At 34.3% G+C, this 20,176-nt stretch overlaps 2 protein-coding genes across 2 annotated transcripts in view; both read left to right on the top strand.

Annotated features, from left to right (window-relative positions):
* The window catches only part of LOC113403119 (dystrobrevin beta), a 170,224-nt gene that overhangs the window by 45,374 nt on the left and 104,674 nt on the right, over positions 1–20,176 (top strand). The window lies entirely within an intron of this gene.
* LOC113403158 (disintegrin and metalloproteinase domain-containing protein 10-like) lies at positions 6,456–16,004 on the top strand. The gene is made up of 13 exons (XM_026643626.2): positions 6,456–6,761; positions 7,605–7,790; positions 8,511–8,609; positions 9,461–9,579; positions 10,150–10,264; positions 10,890–11,085; positions 11,593–11,756; positions 12,154–12,348; positions 12,698–12,806; positions 13,007–13,118; positions 13,951–14,106; positions 14,787–14,940; positions 15,820–16,004. Exons 1-13 carry the CDS (start codon positions 6,584–6,586, stop codon positions 16,002–16,004), a joined length of 1,968 nt encoding a protein of 655 aa, XP_026499411.2. The 5' UTR covers positions 6,456–6,583.

The following is a 20,176-nucleotide window of genomic DNA, read 5'->3' on the forward strand; positions in this document are numbered from 1 at the left end:
AGAGCCAAGATTGCTTAGTGTCTACTATGCGTGATCCTTAGCTGCAGATTACGGTATCAAACCCGGCAAGCACCACTGAGGTTACCAGCATACGCCGGACGAGAGTCAGCTATCTGCGTCTACCAACTTGCAATTGAGCAAAATGATGAATAAACTCATAACCTTCCTCTAAGAAGGGACTTTAGCCCAGTGACAAAAACAATGTTGTGTTATTTTTCTTTCGAATGTAAAATCAATTTTATCAGAAAGACAGAACAAATGTTTAATAAAACACAAGATAACCACGGAGTGTTGCCAGTCGGCGGTCATCAGTCGGTTAGTAATGAGCTGGTCAAAAACAGCTTTTTACTAACCGACTGACAGTTTACGAATGTTTTTTTCTTCTGACAGATAGATTGTAAGGACCTTTGCCTCTTCATGTTTTTTTGCGACAGAAACCATAAAATGGGTACAAATTTATTGTTATTGATTTTATATAAACTTATAAAGATAAAATTAATGACGATATTTTTGGTAATGCTTTACTGAAAATGCTAAACCAATTTACATGAACCACCAGAAGACACCGCGCGTTTCGCAGAATGTATTAATGTATATAAACCATCACCAAGGGTGTACCCATTAACAAGATAACGTCAGCTGACGATTTTAATTGTTTAATTATAATTTTATTGATGATGAAGATAGAAAAGTTACGGATACAAAAATCTATGAATGAATCTCTAGTCTATATAGTAATTTTGTATTATTTTATAACCTGGTATTTTTTTAAATTTATATATCACATTTTAGTATGGTCCGTTTTGTCATTTGACCATTAACAAGTGAGATTATATTATATATTACTTTTTAGTCACTCGTTCTCTGAAGATGCACCCGATATCCTGGTTCTCCTCCCTAGCAAGGTTCCATCACTTCGTAGTGTGTAAGATCATCGCAACCTCTTAAGATCAACGGTCCACTAGGATCTATGATCTATGCTGTGTGTACCAAGCAAGGTCTCCACTCTAGGACTCGTCTTCTGTAAATAAACATACCAATTTAACATATAAAAATAGTAGTAGTTATTTTAATAGAATAACGATATGTCAATAAATCTTAAGCCAGGCAGCTTTTCTTATTAGCCAAAATTCTATATTAGCTTCTGTTTGGGAAGGAGGTTTGAGGAGATTAGGTGTTCAATGTGTTTAGGATATCAGCTCTTCCTATTCCAAATATCAACCAATCGATCTCACCGTTCTTGCGTAAAAAAATAACAAACTTTCGAATTTGAAATATTTCAGAATAGAAAAAATTGTCTTGCTCACGGAACGTAAAAATTAACTGTATCAGTTCGTTTTCAACGCGAAACGTTTTCCTAATTGGAAAGTGTATTTAATTAGTGCTTTGTGCAATCCCGTCTGGGCTTACTCATTATATATTCTACCGTGTAACAGCAATACTTAGGAACTGTGTTCCGGTTTGAAGGGTGAGTGAGCTAGTGTAACAACAGGCACAAGGGACATAAAATATTAGTTCCAAATGTTGATGGCGCATTGGCGATGTGAGAAATGATTGATATTTCTTGCAGTGCCAATCTATTAGGTAACCTATAAGCCAGTCCTATCTCTGGCATAAAAACCTACTAGTATTTTTTTATATACGAAAAGTTCTCCAAATTACAAGCTTGTAACTTAATCTGTGATGTTAGTCATAATCTAGTGAGTTGTCGTTGTCACAAAAATAAAGGTATTGCTTATTCTCAATATATTACGGAACCCGCGATGCGCGAGTCCAATTCATTCTTAGCTGTTTTTTTTCTATTTGTATTCAATCCTTTCGTTCGTCTCTTTACTCATGCAAATACGAACGAACAAAAATAGCAAAAAAAGTTATTAAAATGTATGCATTGAAACCAGTTAATCGTTTCGGAGAAATATCGCAATGCATATACGAACAGATCATTCAATAGTATTTTATTTTTACTTTAAATTGAACTTACATTTTTAAGCCGAGAGTTGGGATAGTCCTATTGATAGAGGTCCTTCTGCGGTCAACTCGGGAATGAAGGTTCGTATGAAATATAATTCAGTGTTAATTTGCTATTCGTTACGGCCAAGTTTATGTTTAGTATAAAATATTTCCTATATATAGCGTATATATATAATTTGATATTATACATACTCTGAGTTTCTTTCGCCGGTTCTTCTCAGGTCCGAGGTGTTAATTTCCTAACCGGTGGTAGATTTTTGACTATATACATACTCGTACATATAGCAACTGCCTGCCTGCCTGTTAGATCCCGAAGTCCTTGGTAACAATTCTGGCCGGTCCGGATTTCTGGTCTAGACCATTAGGGTTTATATTTTTCGGGTCGATTTTTTTTATTAATAGCCCTGAGTCTATTAATAAAATTTGTAGTTCACACTCTCGTGCGTTGGATAGTTATTTCTGTTAATATCAGATTTGTCGTTCTAGCGGATTATGAGTGTGGGAATTATGCGTTTGTGCTCAGACTTCACATTATGAATGGGAAGTGGCAGAAGTCGCTCAGTACATAATCTCTTGGAGCTAGCGTAGTGGCAGCTGTTCCTGTGGTTTAATCTGCGACTATATATATTTATAGTATAGTATCCTTTTTTAGATTATACATGGTGAACTTACACGTTGCTATTTTGGCTCTATATGGTCGTAAAATGAAATCATATAGCCGTCCTTTAATTCCCAACACATCTAGCTTACGTATGACTGAATATTGATAATGGTACTGCTTACCTTTATCACAAAGCACAATATTAAATGAGTTGTCTGAAAGAGATGGCTAATTAGTATTAGCCATAAGTCCGCCCGTTGAATTATTATATATATAGTATTATTTATTTATTTTAGTCCTAAGATTTCTATATATTATGTTTGTGCTGTACAATAAAGTTAACATTATCATTATTGATTATTAAAATCAATTCACCACATGGGACTTAATTGGTCATAAAATTGACCGCGAATTTCGTTTAACACGTATGGTCTCTAATACCATTAATAACACTTAAAACATTAATATTAACAGCCTGTAAATTTGCCACTGCTGGGCTAAGGCCTCCTCTCCCTTTGAAGATAAGGTTTGGAGCATATTCCACCAAGCTGCTCCAATGCGGGTCGGTGAATAACATTAAATTAATTCAATTTAAAAAATAGCAACTAAATATCATACAAAGTTCTTGTCGTAACGTTGACAATATATAATTATTCAATAAATTAACACACAGGTTAATTATAGCAATGAAATGATTGCATTAAATTAATAAATAAGTATTTACTAACAAGTAATGTTTAAACATATTAACAAATTTTATTTGTGATACAGTGTCATTTTTGTTTATGTTTTTGAAATTCTTATCTAAGGCTAAAACCCTATAAGAGGAAATAAGCTTAGATACACCATAAATGTTTAGTAGTTTATTTAATCTTATAAATAGTCTCCAAAATTTAATGTTTCTCCTGCGCGACCTTTCTCGCGCCTCTAGATCTCCAATAGACGATCTTATTTTAATGGCAATTTTTATCTACAAAAAGTATCTGTATGAACGAGTGATTCTATGATTTTTTCCTGTTGCCAAAATTTCACACATAATCCTAAATAGTTTGGTTGTTTTAATTAAATCATGTAATTCATCATTTACCACCTTAGTGGTAAGGCTTTGTGCAAGCCCGTCTGGGTAGGTACTACCCACTCTTCAAATATTCTACCGCCAAACAGCAGCACAATACTGAATTGTTGTGTTCCGGTTTGAAGGGTGAGTGAGCCAGTGTAATCACAGGCACAAGGGACATAACATCTTAGTTCCCAAGTTTGGTAGCGCATAGGTGATGTAAGGAATGGTTAATATTTCTTACAGCACCTTTGTCTATGGGCGGTGGTGACCACTTACCATCAGGTGGCCCATATGCTCGTCCGTCTACCAATGCCATAAAAATGATAATTATTAAATTAAGTCTCATTTATTCTTATTTCTTTCGTTTATACGGGGCGATGGCGATTATGAAACAAATATTTGAAGTACCCGTAACAAAGGCAGGGGATATTGTATATCGCGAAAAGATAACGCTGTAAGCGCCAAAAGTTTTTTTCATAAATAAAACGCAAAGGACTTAAAAATAAATCGTCAATATCTCGTACATTACGTGTAAATGTAAATAATTATTCAGTTTTTGTCTTTGTAAACAATAGCGTTTCGAGTATTTATAAACATAATAATTAGAGTAGTAACTTTATACGCAATCATGTGATGTGATGAGTTTTGATCCTTGTCGACGCTGAAAATTATAATTTTAAATTGTTTTAATATCTATGTTTGTACAATATTTGAACTTTGAACTTTTAGCACGCAAAGTCACAGATTAGCAATATTGCTTTATAACCACAAGCTCACAACTAATCGTGCCTATTGTGATTACGTGACTATCATAATGACACAGACTAAAATAATTCAAGACCGATTAACGGTTGCAACTGTCAAAATTATTTAATTTACAAATTGTAGTATACATATATCCAATACGTTTAATAAAACAATGTTTAATCCTTGTAATTAGTTCTTATTTAAATACATTTATTAAATATTACTCTTGATCAATGACAGCGTCAAGTCAAAAAAATGTCTATTCAACAGTCTATAACCTATTCCAAGGAAGTATGAATAAAAATAAACAAACATTAGATTTACGTATTCCATGCACTATTAAGAGTTTATGATTAATATATGTTTATTTATAATACAATACTTTTACACTTAACTACTTATATCCACATTAATTTTACTTCCAAAATTCTGAACAGTCTCGTCGAAGTACAAAACGCCCTTTTTTTGCAAATCCATATTGAATATCATAGATGAATCAACTTCTCGACCAATGACATCGCGTCAAATATTGTTTATGTAGCTTTTCTACTGTCACGGTTGGAGTATACATAGTCACTTCGCTCAACTATTATAATTTGACAAATGTCGTATGACGTACGTCTTGTTAAAGGTAAATAGTTGAATTGATTATTTATATTGTTTTAATACAAATCGCGCGTCGCCTGTTAACGATAGTATGACTTAACAATACTTAGAAACGTGCTTAACACCTGTGCAGTTTCAATGAAATCTGATGAACATAACCTGGACGCGTTTCTCGCAAAATTATGTATACGTACGTATAACGAAACTCATTATATATTCATTGGAGTGTCATTCATGATGTACGTCAACTGTCGTGACTATTTGACATGTATGACAAAATTCTATTCAAATCGCTAAGTTGATTAAAGAAAGTTTTCTATAATTACTCACGTAACGATTGTCTGAGCAGTTAAAATGCCGGCGCCTCGCTTGCAACGTGATACAAACTATTATAATTATATCAATGATGTAACATTGTAATTGATTTGTACGGATTACTAATTATAAAATCTGCATAAAGAATGTTTTTATTATTTATTATTGGAATTAAAGTAACTATCGCTTGGTGGAAACCCGTCTGGGTAGGTAAATTCATTCATCAGGTATTCTGCCGCCAAACAGCAATATTTAGTATTGTTGTGGTCCGTTCTGGAGGATGAATGAGCCAGTGTAACACAAGGGACATAACATCTTAACGCCCAAGGTTGGTGGTGCATTGGCGATATAAGGAATGATTAATATTTCTGACGGCGCCAATGTCTATGGGTGGTGTTGCCCACTAAACAGCAATCTGCCTATCTATTACATAAAAAAATATATGGTCGATATTTTTGATTGGACAACAATTAGCACGCCTTGGGGGTAAAACCGATTCGTATGCCGTGACGGCAAGCGACACATACCATCATGCTCCCTCTCCGCAATCGATTTACAACACTTGCGTTTTCGTAGCGCATATTATTAATTAAAGTTATATTTATTTTACTCTGTTTTTATTTAACGTCTTAATTTTTATTTAATCGATTTCTATAATCATTTCATTTAACAATATTGTATGGATGTCTTAAGATACGATTGTATATCTGCAGAGTCCCGTGAAAGCTATTTTTTTTTAAATCTTATTATGTCTGAGTTAGATTTACTTACATAAGTATGACTGTATTAAGTGTATTAGGTATATTATTACTGCATTACCTCAAATTATATATGTTTTATGTAATATATCTACCTTTAATTTTTTTGAAAGAAGACTAACAATGGTCCCTTTTAAGAAATTGCTAATATTCCTATTTACCCCTCTAATAAAGCTGGTGCTAGAAGTGGAGGCGACAATAGACAATAAAGATAAATATAATTCATAATGTATCACAACATATAATGTTTATTTTATTCAAATATATTACGTTTTGTTCAAATTCGTTATTCACTAGAAGTAAAAAGTTTTCTTCATTCAAAATTCGATCACAGATATTAAAAATACGAAAATTAAAAAAAAAAATGACATTGACAGTTTATTGCGCGCGTCAATAATGTAGATTCACATTTTATGAATTTTATTTATTAGATATGTCAAATTTACATCAAATGATTTTAATTTAGGATCAATAATATTACAACGTTCATAAAAAAACACAGAACAAATCAATCAAAATTACACAATGACTTGGATTCTGTTTTTATTTCTTCCGTTATTCTTTCCGTTTCCGGTAAGAGGTTTACAAATTCGAGAGAAAATACAAGCAGCAGAGAAGATCTGCAGCGCCTACGGATATCAAGTTTTGGAAGCAAAGTTTGGACAGGAAAATCATTTGCTCTGTTTAAAGTTACAGGCTATCGGTATGAACCAAAAAATTACGTTTGCATCTCGGGACACCGACGTGAAGTGATAACTTAAACTATACGAGTAGCGCTGTGGGTTAGAGTGAGAGGGAAGCAGCCTGTCTGTCAGAGCCGTAACGCGTTACATAACAAAACAGTTTTCCTTTCCATAAGAAGTTATCACTTCAAAAATACTTTTAAAATTACAAAAAAATAATCTTATTACAATTTAGATGGGCCGAGAATGGAGAGTTAAAATTTAAGAATGGGTTATGTTTAGGCACTTTTCGTTTCATGATAGAGTAGAAAGATGTGGTGTAGAGAGATAAGGAAAGAGAACTATATACATTTTAAGACGTTTCACCTCTATCACGTGTACGATGCTAGATGCCTAATTTTTTTAATTACCTTTATGATTTAAGGAATTAAACGTATTCTGATATAAAAATAACAGCTTACAAATTATAAACTACTTCATCAATTAAATAAAATTAAAACTAGAATGCTGTTGATAATATTCTTATTAGGTACTTAATACAAAGAATTATTAACTTGACATGACATGAGCAAATGGGCCACCTAATTGTATGTGGTCACCATGATATTGAAATAATTTTAACCATCGCCGATGCACCACCTCCCATGGAAACTAAGATATTACAAATATTTCCTTTTTACCTATAGTAACACTGGCTTACACAGCCTTCAAACCCTAACACAATACTAAGTATTTCTGTCTGTCAGTAGAATATATGACGAGTGGGGGTAGCTACCCAGAAAAAAGCGGGCCAAACATTTGAAATATTTTATAAATTCAACGTATCATAATAATCATTAATATTTGAATCTTTTTAACTACAGGATCATCTCACTTAGCATCAAATTCTTCAGCGTTATTCTTAGACCCTGAATCAAAAAACACTACCAAAGGCTTTCGCCTGGCAGACGTCACTATGGCATTCGGTTTCCCAGTAGAAAACCCGTCGTCCGGCTCAGCTGAGGGTTACGTTGGCGACGATCATAACTTTTACGGAGTGCTTCATTTGGGTATTAAATAATATTATCTGTAATTTTAACAATATTGTCTCTATCAATAAAATGTAGGTAAAAAGCGAAACAAAAGCTCAAAGAATTAGAATCGAACCTACGACTACCACTTGACAAAGCTAATCGTTTGTTATACAAAAGTAACAGTCAGTAAATGTCCCACTACTGGGCTAAGGTTTCATTTTCATTTCATCAGGCTTGGAGATTATGATAATGACACTGTAAGAGGAATCGATCTCTTAAATTAAATCTTCATTAAGTATCGACTTAGGGAACCGTGTAATATGGTTATTTTATTTTTATTTTGTTATCCTGGCCATTGGGACATAATTATTGTATTGTCATCGGTCATTACTACATATACCAAATTTCAAGTTCATCAGACGTCTGGAAAATGGTAAAATTTGAAAGATTTCGTTACATAAGGTAAAAACTAAGCATGTTAAAAAGACGTGCCGATTTTGTATGATACGTTCATTGATTTTCATAAAGATTTTTCTAAAAATGTTTAAATTAATCAAAAAGTTCATAAAAGAGTCACTCCTGTTCTTTTTATCGGTTTTTCTGGACTAAATCAACATTTCCGTTGGTAGTTTTAAGTTTTAATATAAGACGAGGTATCTAACATTATTAAAAATATTTGAATAAAGGTGGCGGTACCACCGTTGTTGTAAATGAAAGTAATTTAATCAACATCATTTTATTTCGTCACTGTTTAAGGTAACCGAACTCTTCACGCTGATCCCTATGGCAAAGACGATCCGAATAATTTTTTCGGTTTTCTGGAAAACGATAACATGGCTGCACCTCAGCGATCTCGTCGAGATCATGACCAGGTGATCAGGTGAAGATGTCTAAGATACATAATAAAATTATTTTTCTTTGATCAAATCTAGGATTTTCTTTGATTGCTTTTTTGCAATAACATTATTACTCTGACCAAAATATGTATCTGTACTTCGTACCACTTATAAAACCACTTATAAAAGATCCATCGTAACCTCCAATTTCCTTCTTTGGCAAGCACCAAGCGTATCGTGCGTCAATTATACATCTAGCTATTCGACCTGGCTTAGCACGGCTAGTATAAGGGCTAACGTTTGTTATCATAATGTAAATAACTTTATTGGTTTCGCGGGGCACGCCAGTGAAGCTCCCGCGTCGACATGTTCCTTTCCGACATCTTCGATAATCAACATATGGAAGCTAGTTTACGCAAAACTATAATAAATCATACACCTAAACTTTCCTCCTGATGCAAGATAGACATTATCTGCCAAAACCATGTTGCCTTTGCCAGAGTTGCATAGTTTTAGTCCAGAAATTTAGCTCCTTTGCTCGAGAACTGTTATTTTCGAAGTTTTTTTATGGCTTCGTAAGGAGGACTTGCAAATGCCCCTACCAGTGACCCATGGACCACATATTGATGATGACAATAACATACCATACGTTATGGTGATGCACAAGGAAAGGTTTAGGTGTAAAATTTATTACAGTTTTCACTCCGACCATTGATTAAATCCGTTTGGTAGTTTTTGAGTTTATAGCGTTCATACAGACAGATATACATAGGGAGGTTACTTTGTTTTATAATAAGTATGTTGATATTTTTACTAGAAAGTTTTGCATATCATATAAACCTTGTATAACTTTATTTCAGTTAGGTGCAGGTTTTTACCATCTCCCCTACTTCCCGTATCGCATAGAGCAGCGTAAGCACCAGCCAGGAGTCGCAAGCGCACGCATCTGTGACTTGCTTCTGCTGGCTGATAAGGAGTTCTTTGTAAAAGTATGTACATCCATTGTTGATGGATTATTATCGGTTATTGATTATGTTGTCAAGAATTTTACAAAAATATCGAGAATTAATTAGCAAAGGATGATGATATCGTTCTGTTCGATTTTCTGTCACTGCGGCCATTCTTAAGGGAGGCTAGTTCACTGAGCTCGACATATATGTATTGTGCACTGGTCGTTCATAGGATTCCATAGCGCCCCAAAATCGTAAACGTCAAATATAATGCCTTAAAAAAATAGTCAATTTAGGGAAGTTTAAGGTTTATCATATTTCGTCTATTTGTTAAGTCACAGAAAAGCTTGGTTGAGAGAAAGAGGAATAACCACAGATGTATCAAATATAATCAACTGTCCAATAACAATAGAAGATTTCCCATTTGACTTCCCCCTAAAATCTTTAGCTGCGACCGCTCCTGCCACTGTCCCAGGAGGCAATTAATCTACCGATGACGTATACAATAATGCATAATTTAGGAAATGATAAGAGAACAAACGAACAGTACCCCCAAATGAATGTGTCACACAAACGATGACGATAAATTATTGTCAGTTTTCTCCTTAGGATGCAAATTCCAGCCTCAAGCAGGTCGTTCGAAGAATGATGCACGCAGTTGCACAAGCAGACATTATATTCAGAAACGCTGATTTCAACGAAGACGGCATACCGGATAACATTGGTAAAGATTGAATATTAGAAATATATTTTATTTTTAATAATGTATAAATTTTTGTAATTCTAATGTTACAAAAAGATTTTCTAGACACAGTTCAGACTAGGTATTAGAGAGAGAATTGACAGAGAACTTTGTCTAAGTATATAAAAAATGTCAGTTCTCGAGTGAAAAGGCGTTAACAATTTCTAAACTATGACTTTAGTTATCCAATTCATTGGCAAAGCCAACAGCCAACATGGATTTGGTAGATTAGGTCTACGTTGCTATGTGTGTTAAGAGTATTTGAATGTATAACAGTTTAACTGAGAATGATTTCACGTGACTTTCTTTTCAAAATTGATGAAAACTTTCCACAGCTTCCTCTTCCCTAATTATTAATCTAAAATAAACTTACTATAATCAATCTCTAAAATAATGGAGTAACGGATCATGAGGAATAATATGCACTAACAAATAAGTAACAACGTCTTTTGAGCCTCGACGCGAGTTTGCCGACGACGTCACGGCCAGCGGGCGGACCAGACGCGTCTTAGTTATAAAAGGTCTCAATCAATTGTGATCATACGCGGATTATACAAGGAAGATTCGAAACAAATATAATACTTGAAATTTTACATAATACTTCCAGGTTTCTCTGTAAAATATATCCTTGTCCTCACATCCGATGAGACCAATAAACGGGTCTTCGGAGACTTGGCAAAAGATTGCGCAGTAGATGGAAGAAATTACCTCATGCGCTTCGCAAGATTGAGGCGTCTGTCTGAGGTCTGTCTCGGTGTCGCATTCTCTGGACATGCTTTTCATAATAGAACACTCGGATTAAGGTGATTGTTTTGGGAAAATTAATATTAATATTGAATTTTACTTTCTCATTTTTTTCTGTTGTTCAATTGTATATAGTTTTTTTATGATATAAGTAGACGGACTAGTGAATGGGCCTCTGATGGTAATATTAACCAATCCTTACATCGCCAATGTGCCACCACCCTAGGGAACTAAGATGTTATGTCCCTCGTACCTCTAATTACACTGGCTTACTTACCCTTCAAATCGGTACACAACGGGCTAGCACAAAGCCCTACCACCCAGTATTACCCCGGTACTTGTTCTTTAGTTATTATTCTATCATCAAAGTCATAATAAAAGTTATGGGACTTTGTAGTGTTGTGTTCTGGTTTATAGGAAAATTAACCACTCTAATTGCAACTCCAAAAGACATAGCATCCTTGATTGCATGGTTGACACTCCCTGCAATGGCAGCTTCTACGTGTGAAGATACAAGCTTAATATCACGTCTCTCATCTTTCCTTAAAATTAATTTGAAAATTTAGCTTCACGTCTCTGGGCGGCGGCCTGGGCGGCGCCGCGGGCGGGCTGTGCGACCGGCGCGCGTTCGGCCGCTCGTTCAACACTCTCGCGCTCGCGCACGCGACCGTCGAACTCAACCAGCGCGTTCCTGAGAGGATCTCGGCTCTCACGTTAGCGCATGAAATAGGTATTTGTTATCACGTTATGTTAAATTTATACATCAAAACCTTTTAAAATACCGTCCTTGAAATATGTTAAAAAAAAATATTTGTGAATATGAACTGCCAAAACATGTTATCATAGTTTTTCGAATTTCTGTCTCCGGGTATATGGATTGTATGTATATTGAAAGAGAAAATACAAAGAATACTTCCATATAGCTGACACAAATAACCCTGACACACAGGTTAACTTCTGCTACTGCTATTTTTTGACAGAGAGACTTTCATCAGGGATATAAAATGTCTAAGGATTAGACATTATTATCCACTTTTTTCACGCAGTGGAAATCTATCACTAAACTAACGAGATAATTAGCTACCATCATAAATAGTTGGTTAAATACTCATTGCGATTATTCTTAGGTCATAGTTTCGGTGCCCATCACGACGATCGTTTTCCCAACCCGGAATGCCAAGGATACATCATGGGCTCGCAATCGACGCCGTCCTCCAACCACCACTTCGAATTCTCACTTTGCAGCAAACGACTCATAGCAGCCACCTTAAGTAGTATGAGTTACTGTTTGTCCGAAATCGATAAGCCTTTTTGTGGTAACGGTAAGTTTTAACACCCTGAAGTAAAATATTTGTTTACAAATGAAACAAACTTTTCAAGAAATTATATTACATTAGAAATCTTTATTCAGTTAGGTATGAAACATACCGTATACACTTTCAAATTGTCTTTATCAAAAATTTACATCGGGATGCGAAGAAATGGCTTAGAACTTTGTGCTCATGTTTAAAATGAGTTTATAATTGCGCTGCCAAACAACATTACAACAGCCTGGTGGAATAAGCTTTACTGTCCTTTCTTTAACGCCTAAGCCTTTATCTAGTGGGATATGGGCTGGTGTTAAACTTTACTGTATACATACTATATCTACAGTACCAACAAAATCTTCAGGTGTGGTGGAAAATGGAGAAGCCTGTGATTGTGGTCTGCCTTCCCACTGTATGTTTAAAGATCCATGTTGCACTCCTCGTGCGGGAGGTGCTCTCGCATTTGAAGGAGGGTAGGTTTTATATTACTATTTATTATCATAAAGTAATATGATTTTTAAAATAATTCTGAAAGTTATAACCCCAATTTAAATGTAAAATGACAAATATCCATACAACTTAATTTACTTAGTGTTTTTATAAGTGATTTATTGGTCCCAAGGAGAACAGTAAATAGGTAAGACTGTGATAATCACAGGTATTAACATTTCAGGGCATTACACAAAGAAGGTTGCTCTGTAGCGCCTACAGCAGCCTGCCACCCCTCTCAGGGTCTCTGCTGTACCGCGAATTGTGAATACGCTAACCTTACCGCGGGCGGAATCGTAAGTTATATAAGACTATGTATTAATACTTCTTTTGTATTCTTAATTCTAATAATCTAGCGCTTAAAGGGCCAATGCATATAATAGCCCTTATAATCTGTTTTATACAATTGTTCCTGTATTCAAGAAAATTGAGACGTTAATCAGATTTTATCCATAAAAGTACTTGGGCGTTTTTCACACCAGGCCACACAATTGTTTAATTTGCATACAGCGGCACTTCATAATTGAATATTTTTTATAAAAATATTGCATTAAGAATTATTATTATCAAAGCTCCTTTTGCGACAATTTTTGCGCTAGCAGGGCTGATTTGATAGCTTGGTTTTCCCAAGGCCGGCAAATTGCCATCCCTTTCCCTTAATCTCTAAAAAATAAAAATACAATTAGGTAAATTTTTTTAGATGTGTTTTTGAGTTTTTAATCGGTGACGTGTGAGGGTTCAAGACTTAAAAGAGAAGAGCCCTGCGTCTAACGAAGCCTTATTTCTTGTATTTAATTTAAATATTATTATATTTGTTAAAACTTTGGTTCTCAAACATGTCATGGTTTTATTATTAATATTTGGTGGTAGAGGTTTGTGCAAGTCCGTCTGGGTAGATACCACCAAATCATCATTGTTGGCGCATTGGTGATGTAAGGAATGGTTAATATTTCTTACAGCTTCATTGTCCACGGGCGGTGGTGTCCACTTACCATCAGGTGGCCCATTTGCTCGTCCGCCTACAGATATCATAAAAAATAATAATTTATAGGTACATACATGTGTGCGCGGCTGTATGTGTGTGTGTAATAAGTATTTACACTGTATATTTGTGTTCGTTACAAAAAGGAATGTCCAACGCTAGAAAGGCAATGCACCTGCGCGCACGTGTCGTCCGACTGCCGCTGCGGTCTGGGGGGGCGGTGCTTGGAAGATAGAACGTGTCACGCGGCTGACTGCGCCATTTTAGGTCTGAGAGAGTGCAGCTGCGAGAGGAATGGACCGGTGAATAAATATTACTTGATATCTTCTGACGTCCGGAAAACATCAGGAATATATATGGAGATCATGATCTGTGTTTCCTGACTTGTATTATAAATGTGAAAGTGGTTTTGTTTGTTTGTCAAGCTTTCACGTCTTAACCACTCCATCGATAATCATGATATTTTCCATACCAGGACAACAGAAATTAATAATAGTTGTCAGCGGAATGGAAGAAACGCTAAAACACTAAAATGGTATTTTTTTGGAAATGTCATTTTTTAGCTCAACTTGGCGCTTAAGCCTTTTTTCTTTCCCACCGACGTTATTTAACTCGTTTTGTTTTTCGTTTTACCCGTAATTTATATGTTAAAGTATATTATTCATATAAATAAATACTAGAATACCTATAAAAAACTTCGCTTTTATTTAAAAGATTTTGTAGGAATTTCGAAGAGGTTTTGTTTTGATTTTATTTCATTGTAAACTGCAAATAACTCATCTAAATTTGGCGCAAAAATGATGAAAACTTTTTAAAATTAATTGTTAATGTCAAATTATTTTTCTGTACATCTATGGCTGGAGGTCTTCAAAATGAGACCATTACTGATTTTTTATGTGCAGCTATCGTCCCATAATCACTGGGAGAAAAATAGTTTTTACTCCATTTTAATATTGATTTAACTCTTCTTTCATTGTGGTAGGGGGGTGCATTGAGAAAAGCAAAAATGTGCGGTGTATGTTGTCAAATAGATGAAGATGGCAGAAGCCGTTGCGTTGGCGTAGAGTTCGCTGCCAAAATGGTCATGGCTTCAACTGAACTGCCAGAGGACTGGCCTGATGAGGATTATAGAGGACGTTAGTTTTCACTCCTTTCTGTCTATCCTAAAGTTTTTGCTAAAGGCCATTCCATTGTTCCATCCAATCTACTGTTAAATATGTACTATTTATTTAATATGACAAAATGTACCTACTATGCAAAAAGCAAAAAGAGTTCTTTGTGGTAGGTATGGTGCAGGCTCATCAACCAACCACTTGTCAGTATTCTACGGTGTCCTAAGGGCAACGTGAGTGAGTCAGTATAATACAGTAATATATAAGGTTGTCGGCGCTTTGAGAATGTAAGATATGGTTAATGCTACAGATATTTTGATAGAAAAATCAATAACTTTACAAACGCAAGAAACTTCTCTAACGAAATCAGGCAAACAGAAATAATTACATTTGTGTTCTGGTTTGGAGGGTGAGTGAGCCAGTGTGATCACAGGCATAAAGGGTAAAACATTTTCGCTCCTAAAGTTGTTGGCGTATTATCGATGTAAGAAATGGTGCAAACGTAAAAGAGAAACCAGACCAGCCAATAGACCAACGAACCACTTAAAATACAAGTTTAATCACCCGAGTGTGGTTTTTAATTCACCGCACCCAAGGAGTCAAACGATCGCCTCCTGGCTATTTCTATTCATATTCTATTGTGTAAATAACAAAAATTGACAAAATAAAAGAGACTCGCTGAGTTTCTTTTGCCGGTTCTTCTCAGGTCAGGGTATCGTCTTTTCCGAATCGGTGGTAGTGTTTCAATTCATGTATGCATTTAACTATCAATAAGTAAGTGTAATGCTTCTATATTGAGTAAAGGAATTTGTGTTTGAGTTTGATTTTAATCGGGTAGGATTACCTATACCGTCAAAATAATATTTAAAAATATATCTTTTGCTTGATATTATTGAATTTCAGCTAATAAGACTCTCAGACTCTGTGGTAATAGAAAGTGCAGAAATGTCCAAATACGCGCTTGGTCTCCCGGAGACGCGTGTGTTTCAATGAACGTAGTGGGCATGTGTTCACCGCGAGGTTTGTGCAAGATGGTCGTCATAGCACCCACTTCGAACATTTACCCGGATGTAATGGTGAGTATATAGTATGAACTGTATTTAACGGTACCACCGAATGAACCACTGCTTATGAAGTTGTGTGTGTTCCTATAGTCCGAGTCATAGTATATCTTCTCCTGTTTAATTTAAGAGTTTCATGTTTATTCCATTACGAGCTTTCGTTCGCGGGTTCGGTAACGCAAGTAGAGGGGGCGGGTGTAAAAGGACCTATTTACTAATCTAGGGTATAAGCTATTTCTATTCCAAGTATAATAAATATAAATATAAATACCTCGGAACTTAGAAGAACCTGAGAAACTCAGCGGGGTTTTATTTAGTTTTTGATTCATATATAACAATTGTGTGAAATGACCTAGATCGTTATCATTCATAACCAAGTTGTACATCGTCTAATAATAACTATTTCTGTAACATCCCTTAACACATAAACGCTCCTTAACGATCGAATCGGAACGTCATCGTTACCGCTCAGCCTTTTACCTGATCTTTTTTTTTTTTTTATGTTATTGGTTGGCGGACGAGCATATGGGCCACCTGATGGTAAGTGGTCACCACCGCCCATAGACAAAGGCGTAAGAAATATTAACCATTCCTTACATCACCTATGCGCCACCAACCCTGGGAACTAAGATATTATGTCCCTTGTGCCTGTGATTACACTGGCTCACTCACCCTTCTAACCGGAACACAACAATACAGAGTACTGTCATTTGGCGGTAGAATATCTGATGAGTGGGTGGTACCTACCCAGACGGGCTTGCACAAAGCCCTACCACCAAGTAATGGTGATAGGAACTACAGTCCAGTTATGGTTAAGTCGAAGTTGGATCGAATTATAATCGTAAACGTATCGTAATATAAATAATTTATTGTTACAATAATACAATAACGTATACGTAAGTTAAAATAGTTTTTATATTAATAATGTCTTGGTCACAGAGAGTGAAGGTATTGAAACACTCGGCGAGTGCATCGAAGAACGCAAGCATCAATTTTTTATGTATATTTCTAGCGATCTTATGTAACTGTATATTTACTTTTATGCACTTTGTATGTATTTCATTCGATCATTAAATACAAATAATTAATAAAGTTTTCAAGTCTTTGATTAAAGTGAATTGAGAAAATAAAGTTACTTTAATTGGGGCAGCGCGGTGACTCCAAACCATGATCTCAAATTAAAGGAGGACTTCCCAAGCTGTGGTGTGTTTACTGACTGTTAGTTATTTAATATTTCCCTACTGAGCGTATTTATCATTAACAAATAAATTGATGAATCACATAATGAAATGCAACTGTTGCCTGAAGAAAAAGTGCTAGGTTTTACGATTATATATCACTGTATGAGATTGATTTTAAACGTTAGACCTCCCAATCCTGAATCCACAAAAGATATCTTATTCTAACGCCATAATCTGGCACAAAGATCAATTATTATCTATAATAATATTATAAAGTATATTTAGTATCAGAATTACACCCATGCGAAGTCGAGGCGGGTCGCTAGTATATTAAAAAATAATATACTACTACTATATTATAGTATAAATTATGTTTACATCAAACCAATATTCTTTAACATTAAATTGCACACGTTCAAAACAGGAGGCGGTTCACTAGTTTAAAAAAAATCTAAAGAAATAACTAAACTTTATATGTTATTTTTGCAAAGACAAAGTTATTGTTGTACAGCCTAACTTATAAGGGTGGGTCGAATTGGCAACGCTTATCACGCAAAGGTTTAACTTTGTGTCACGTGTACAGATATATGCGGTCACTTACGAGGGAAGTAATAATAAAAATAATATACAGTATCTAACACCTTTAATTATTAATAAATGAACACAGTTCACGTTGATGTCTAAACATTTCAGATTTAACATTTTCGATATAGTCATTAGTATAGCGTAATATTTACAACAATCACTCAAATAGCAGCTGCTCTCTTGTTATATACACGGTAACTGTTTTAACTCGCTTGGAGCATCTTAGAAACTACAAATTAACAATATTAATATCAATTATAAAGATTAAACGATACAATATCTAACAAAGGAAGCTGTGATTAATATTTGCAACGGATTTGTTTAAGGATTTCGTAATAACTTTGGTCGTTATTCGAGATTATAGATGAATAAGTGAAAGGAGCGCGCGGTGTCTTATAGAGCAGCAACAAAAGCATTTACCATACAGATTCCCGGTAGTGTGCAATGTATTCGTGATTACACGTAGTGATTCTGTATTCGCTTTTCTTGATTCAATATGTTTCGCTAGCTCCGTTTGCCTTTGTAAAATGTATAGTTAAATTTATTAAAACAATATTAAGTCTACACGAGTCCAATAAGTATTGTAGGTATTTATACAATTAACTGTTTATAGCCCTAGTCTTGTCTTAGCGATTTTATTATTTTCTAACATTTAAGCTACCTACTACACTACCAACTATAATTAAATATTATTCATGAAATGATAACAATAAACTTAACTGTAGTACATAAACTTTTACACACACAACTTTATATTTTATTTGTGTTTTAATATATATAAGAAAAAATAATGGTTACATTAAATGAAAAATTAAATTGAAATAATAAACAAAAGTGTGTCTGCAACATAACAATTGTAAGGGTATGTATTTAATTTTAAAATGTATATATCACCGTGAAATTCTAAATACCGTTAGATTATAATCTATCTCGCCCAATTCTAAACTATCGAAAGATTGTGAACTTACAATAAAACATACAATTTCGATAGTTCATAATATTTCGGTTAGGTTGGGTTAGAGTTTATGTAATTCAACTGAAAGTTACTTCGATAGAATATAAACTACCGTAAAATAATTCGATAAATTGTAAATAGTGTGGTACGGTTTACAAAATATCGATAGTTAACAATCTCGCGAGATAGATTATAATCTAACGGTATTTACAATTTCACGCTTGCATATATAAGTAAAGCATCATATATTTGAATACATTGTGTACATTTTTCAGGTTTAATATAGTTAGAATATATTGTAATATTTACAATATTATTGTATCTGTCACAGATTTGATTACGAGTTTTTCCCGAATGACTTTCGATTTATATATACTCTTTCGATTCGTGATTATAATATTCCTTACACTTAAATACATTACAATACATTTGTAAGCAAAATATGTATTCATTTATATTTTATACGTGAATACCGCGAAATTGGGACCCGCCCGAATCTACTTTATAACGATTATATTATATTTATTATGATAAAGATACTTAATAACCATATTTTGATGTACTAAAAATAGTTATTGTTCTGTAGAGAATGAAAAAAAGAAATTTTTTTGCTTTTGTTTGCGTGAAACCCTTTGGCAAAATTTTTAGAAAAAACTTTAAAGTACAAATTAGATTATTATTTAAATAAATTGAATATATTTTTAAATAACAATACATACATGGACATTTTTTTATTCTGAGATGTATATAATTTTTATATGCCTAACTTTATTTATATATTTAACTAACATAAAACGGTTATACTATACTAAGAATTATGTAACTATAAGTGTTTAACACAACAATTAGACTACTAATATAATATCTCAACATATATATATATTAATTTAAATATGACTAGATTGATATAGATAAGTACGAAAAATAATAATAAACATTAATTAAATAACATTAAGGGGTTATATTATTTTATCGATTTCCACCGATATTCATCCCTTCCACAAAATACATCGTCAGAGTTAACACATGCGACAAATATAAAATAAGACTAGTTTAGTACAATAAGTACGAGCACAAAACAAAACAAAATTTTAAATAAATTAATATAAAGTAAGGGTTTTCATTAATGTTATCATTTTGCTGCCATCTTCATCCCTCCCACAAATAAGAAAGATTCACCAAGCAGTAAGTGTAAAGCTACGACTGAGTCAAATCAGCTATAATAATAAAGACTGCTGCATTGATCTAGGTCGTTTGTATCGTTGATGTCTTGCACGTGTCTGGTTACAGCTTTAAGTAGCTGTCTCTCCTTCATTTTTAGTATCTGCGTTTAATTCTTCAAACGTGTGTATTTTCAGTGATATTTTTAAAATTGCCACACTTTAAACCGTCATCATGACCATGTACTGGACTCATCACGTTGTCTAGCAAAGCCGCCATTTCTTCAAGATGCTATAAACTTGCAATAAACTCCTCGT

Source organism: Vanessa tameamea, chromosome 25, assembly GCF_037043105.1.
Source record: "Vanessa tameamea isolate UH-Manoa-2023 chromosome 25, ilVanTame1 primary haplotype, whole genome shotgun sequence".
Classification (NCBI taxonomy): domain Eukaryota; kingdom Metazoa; phylum Arthropoda; class Insecta; order Lepidoptera; family Nymphalidae; genus Vanessa; species Vanessa tameamea.

Bases quoted from the DNA above. Each gene is read 5' to 3' on its own strand.
- LOC113403158 (XM_026643626.2), top strand. From the start codon at position 6,584: ATGACTTGGATTCTGTTTTTATTTCTTCCGTTATTCTTTCCGTTTCCG. The intron at 8,610-9,460 runs GTCGAGATCATG...AGTTAGGTGCAG, and splicing joins GGCTGCACCTCAGCGATCTC to GTTTTTACCATCTCCCCTAC. The intron at 10,265-10,889 runs GTAAAGATTGAA...TAATACTTCCAG, and splicing joins CGGCATACCGGATAACATTG to GTTTCTCTGTAAAATATATC.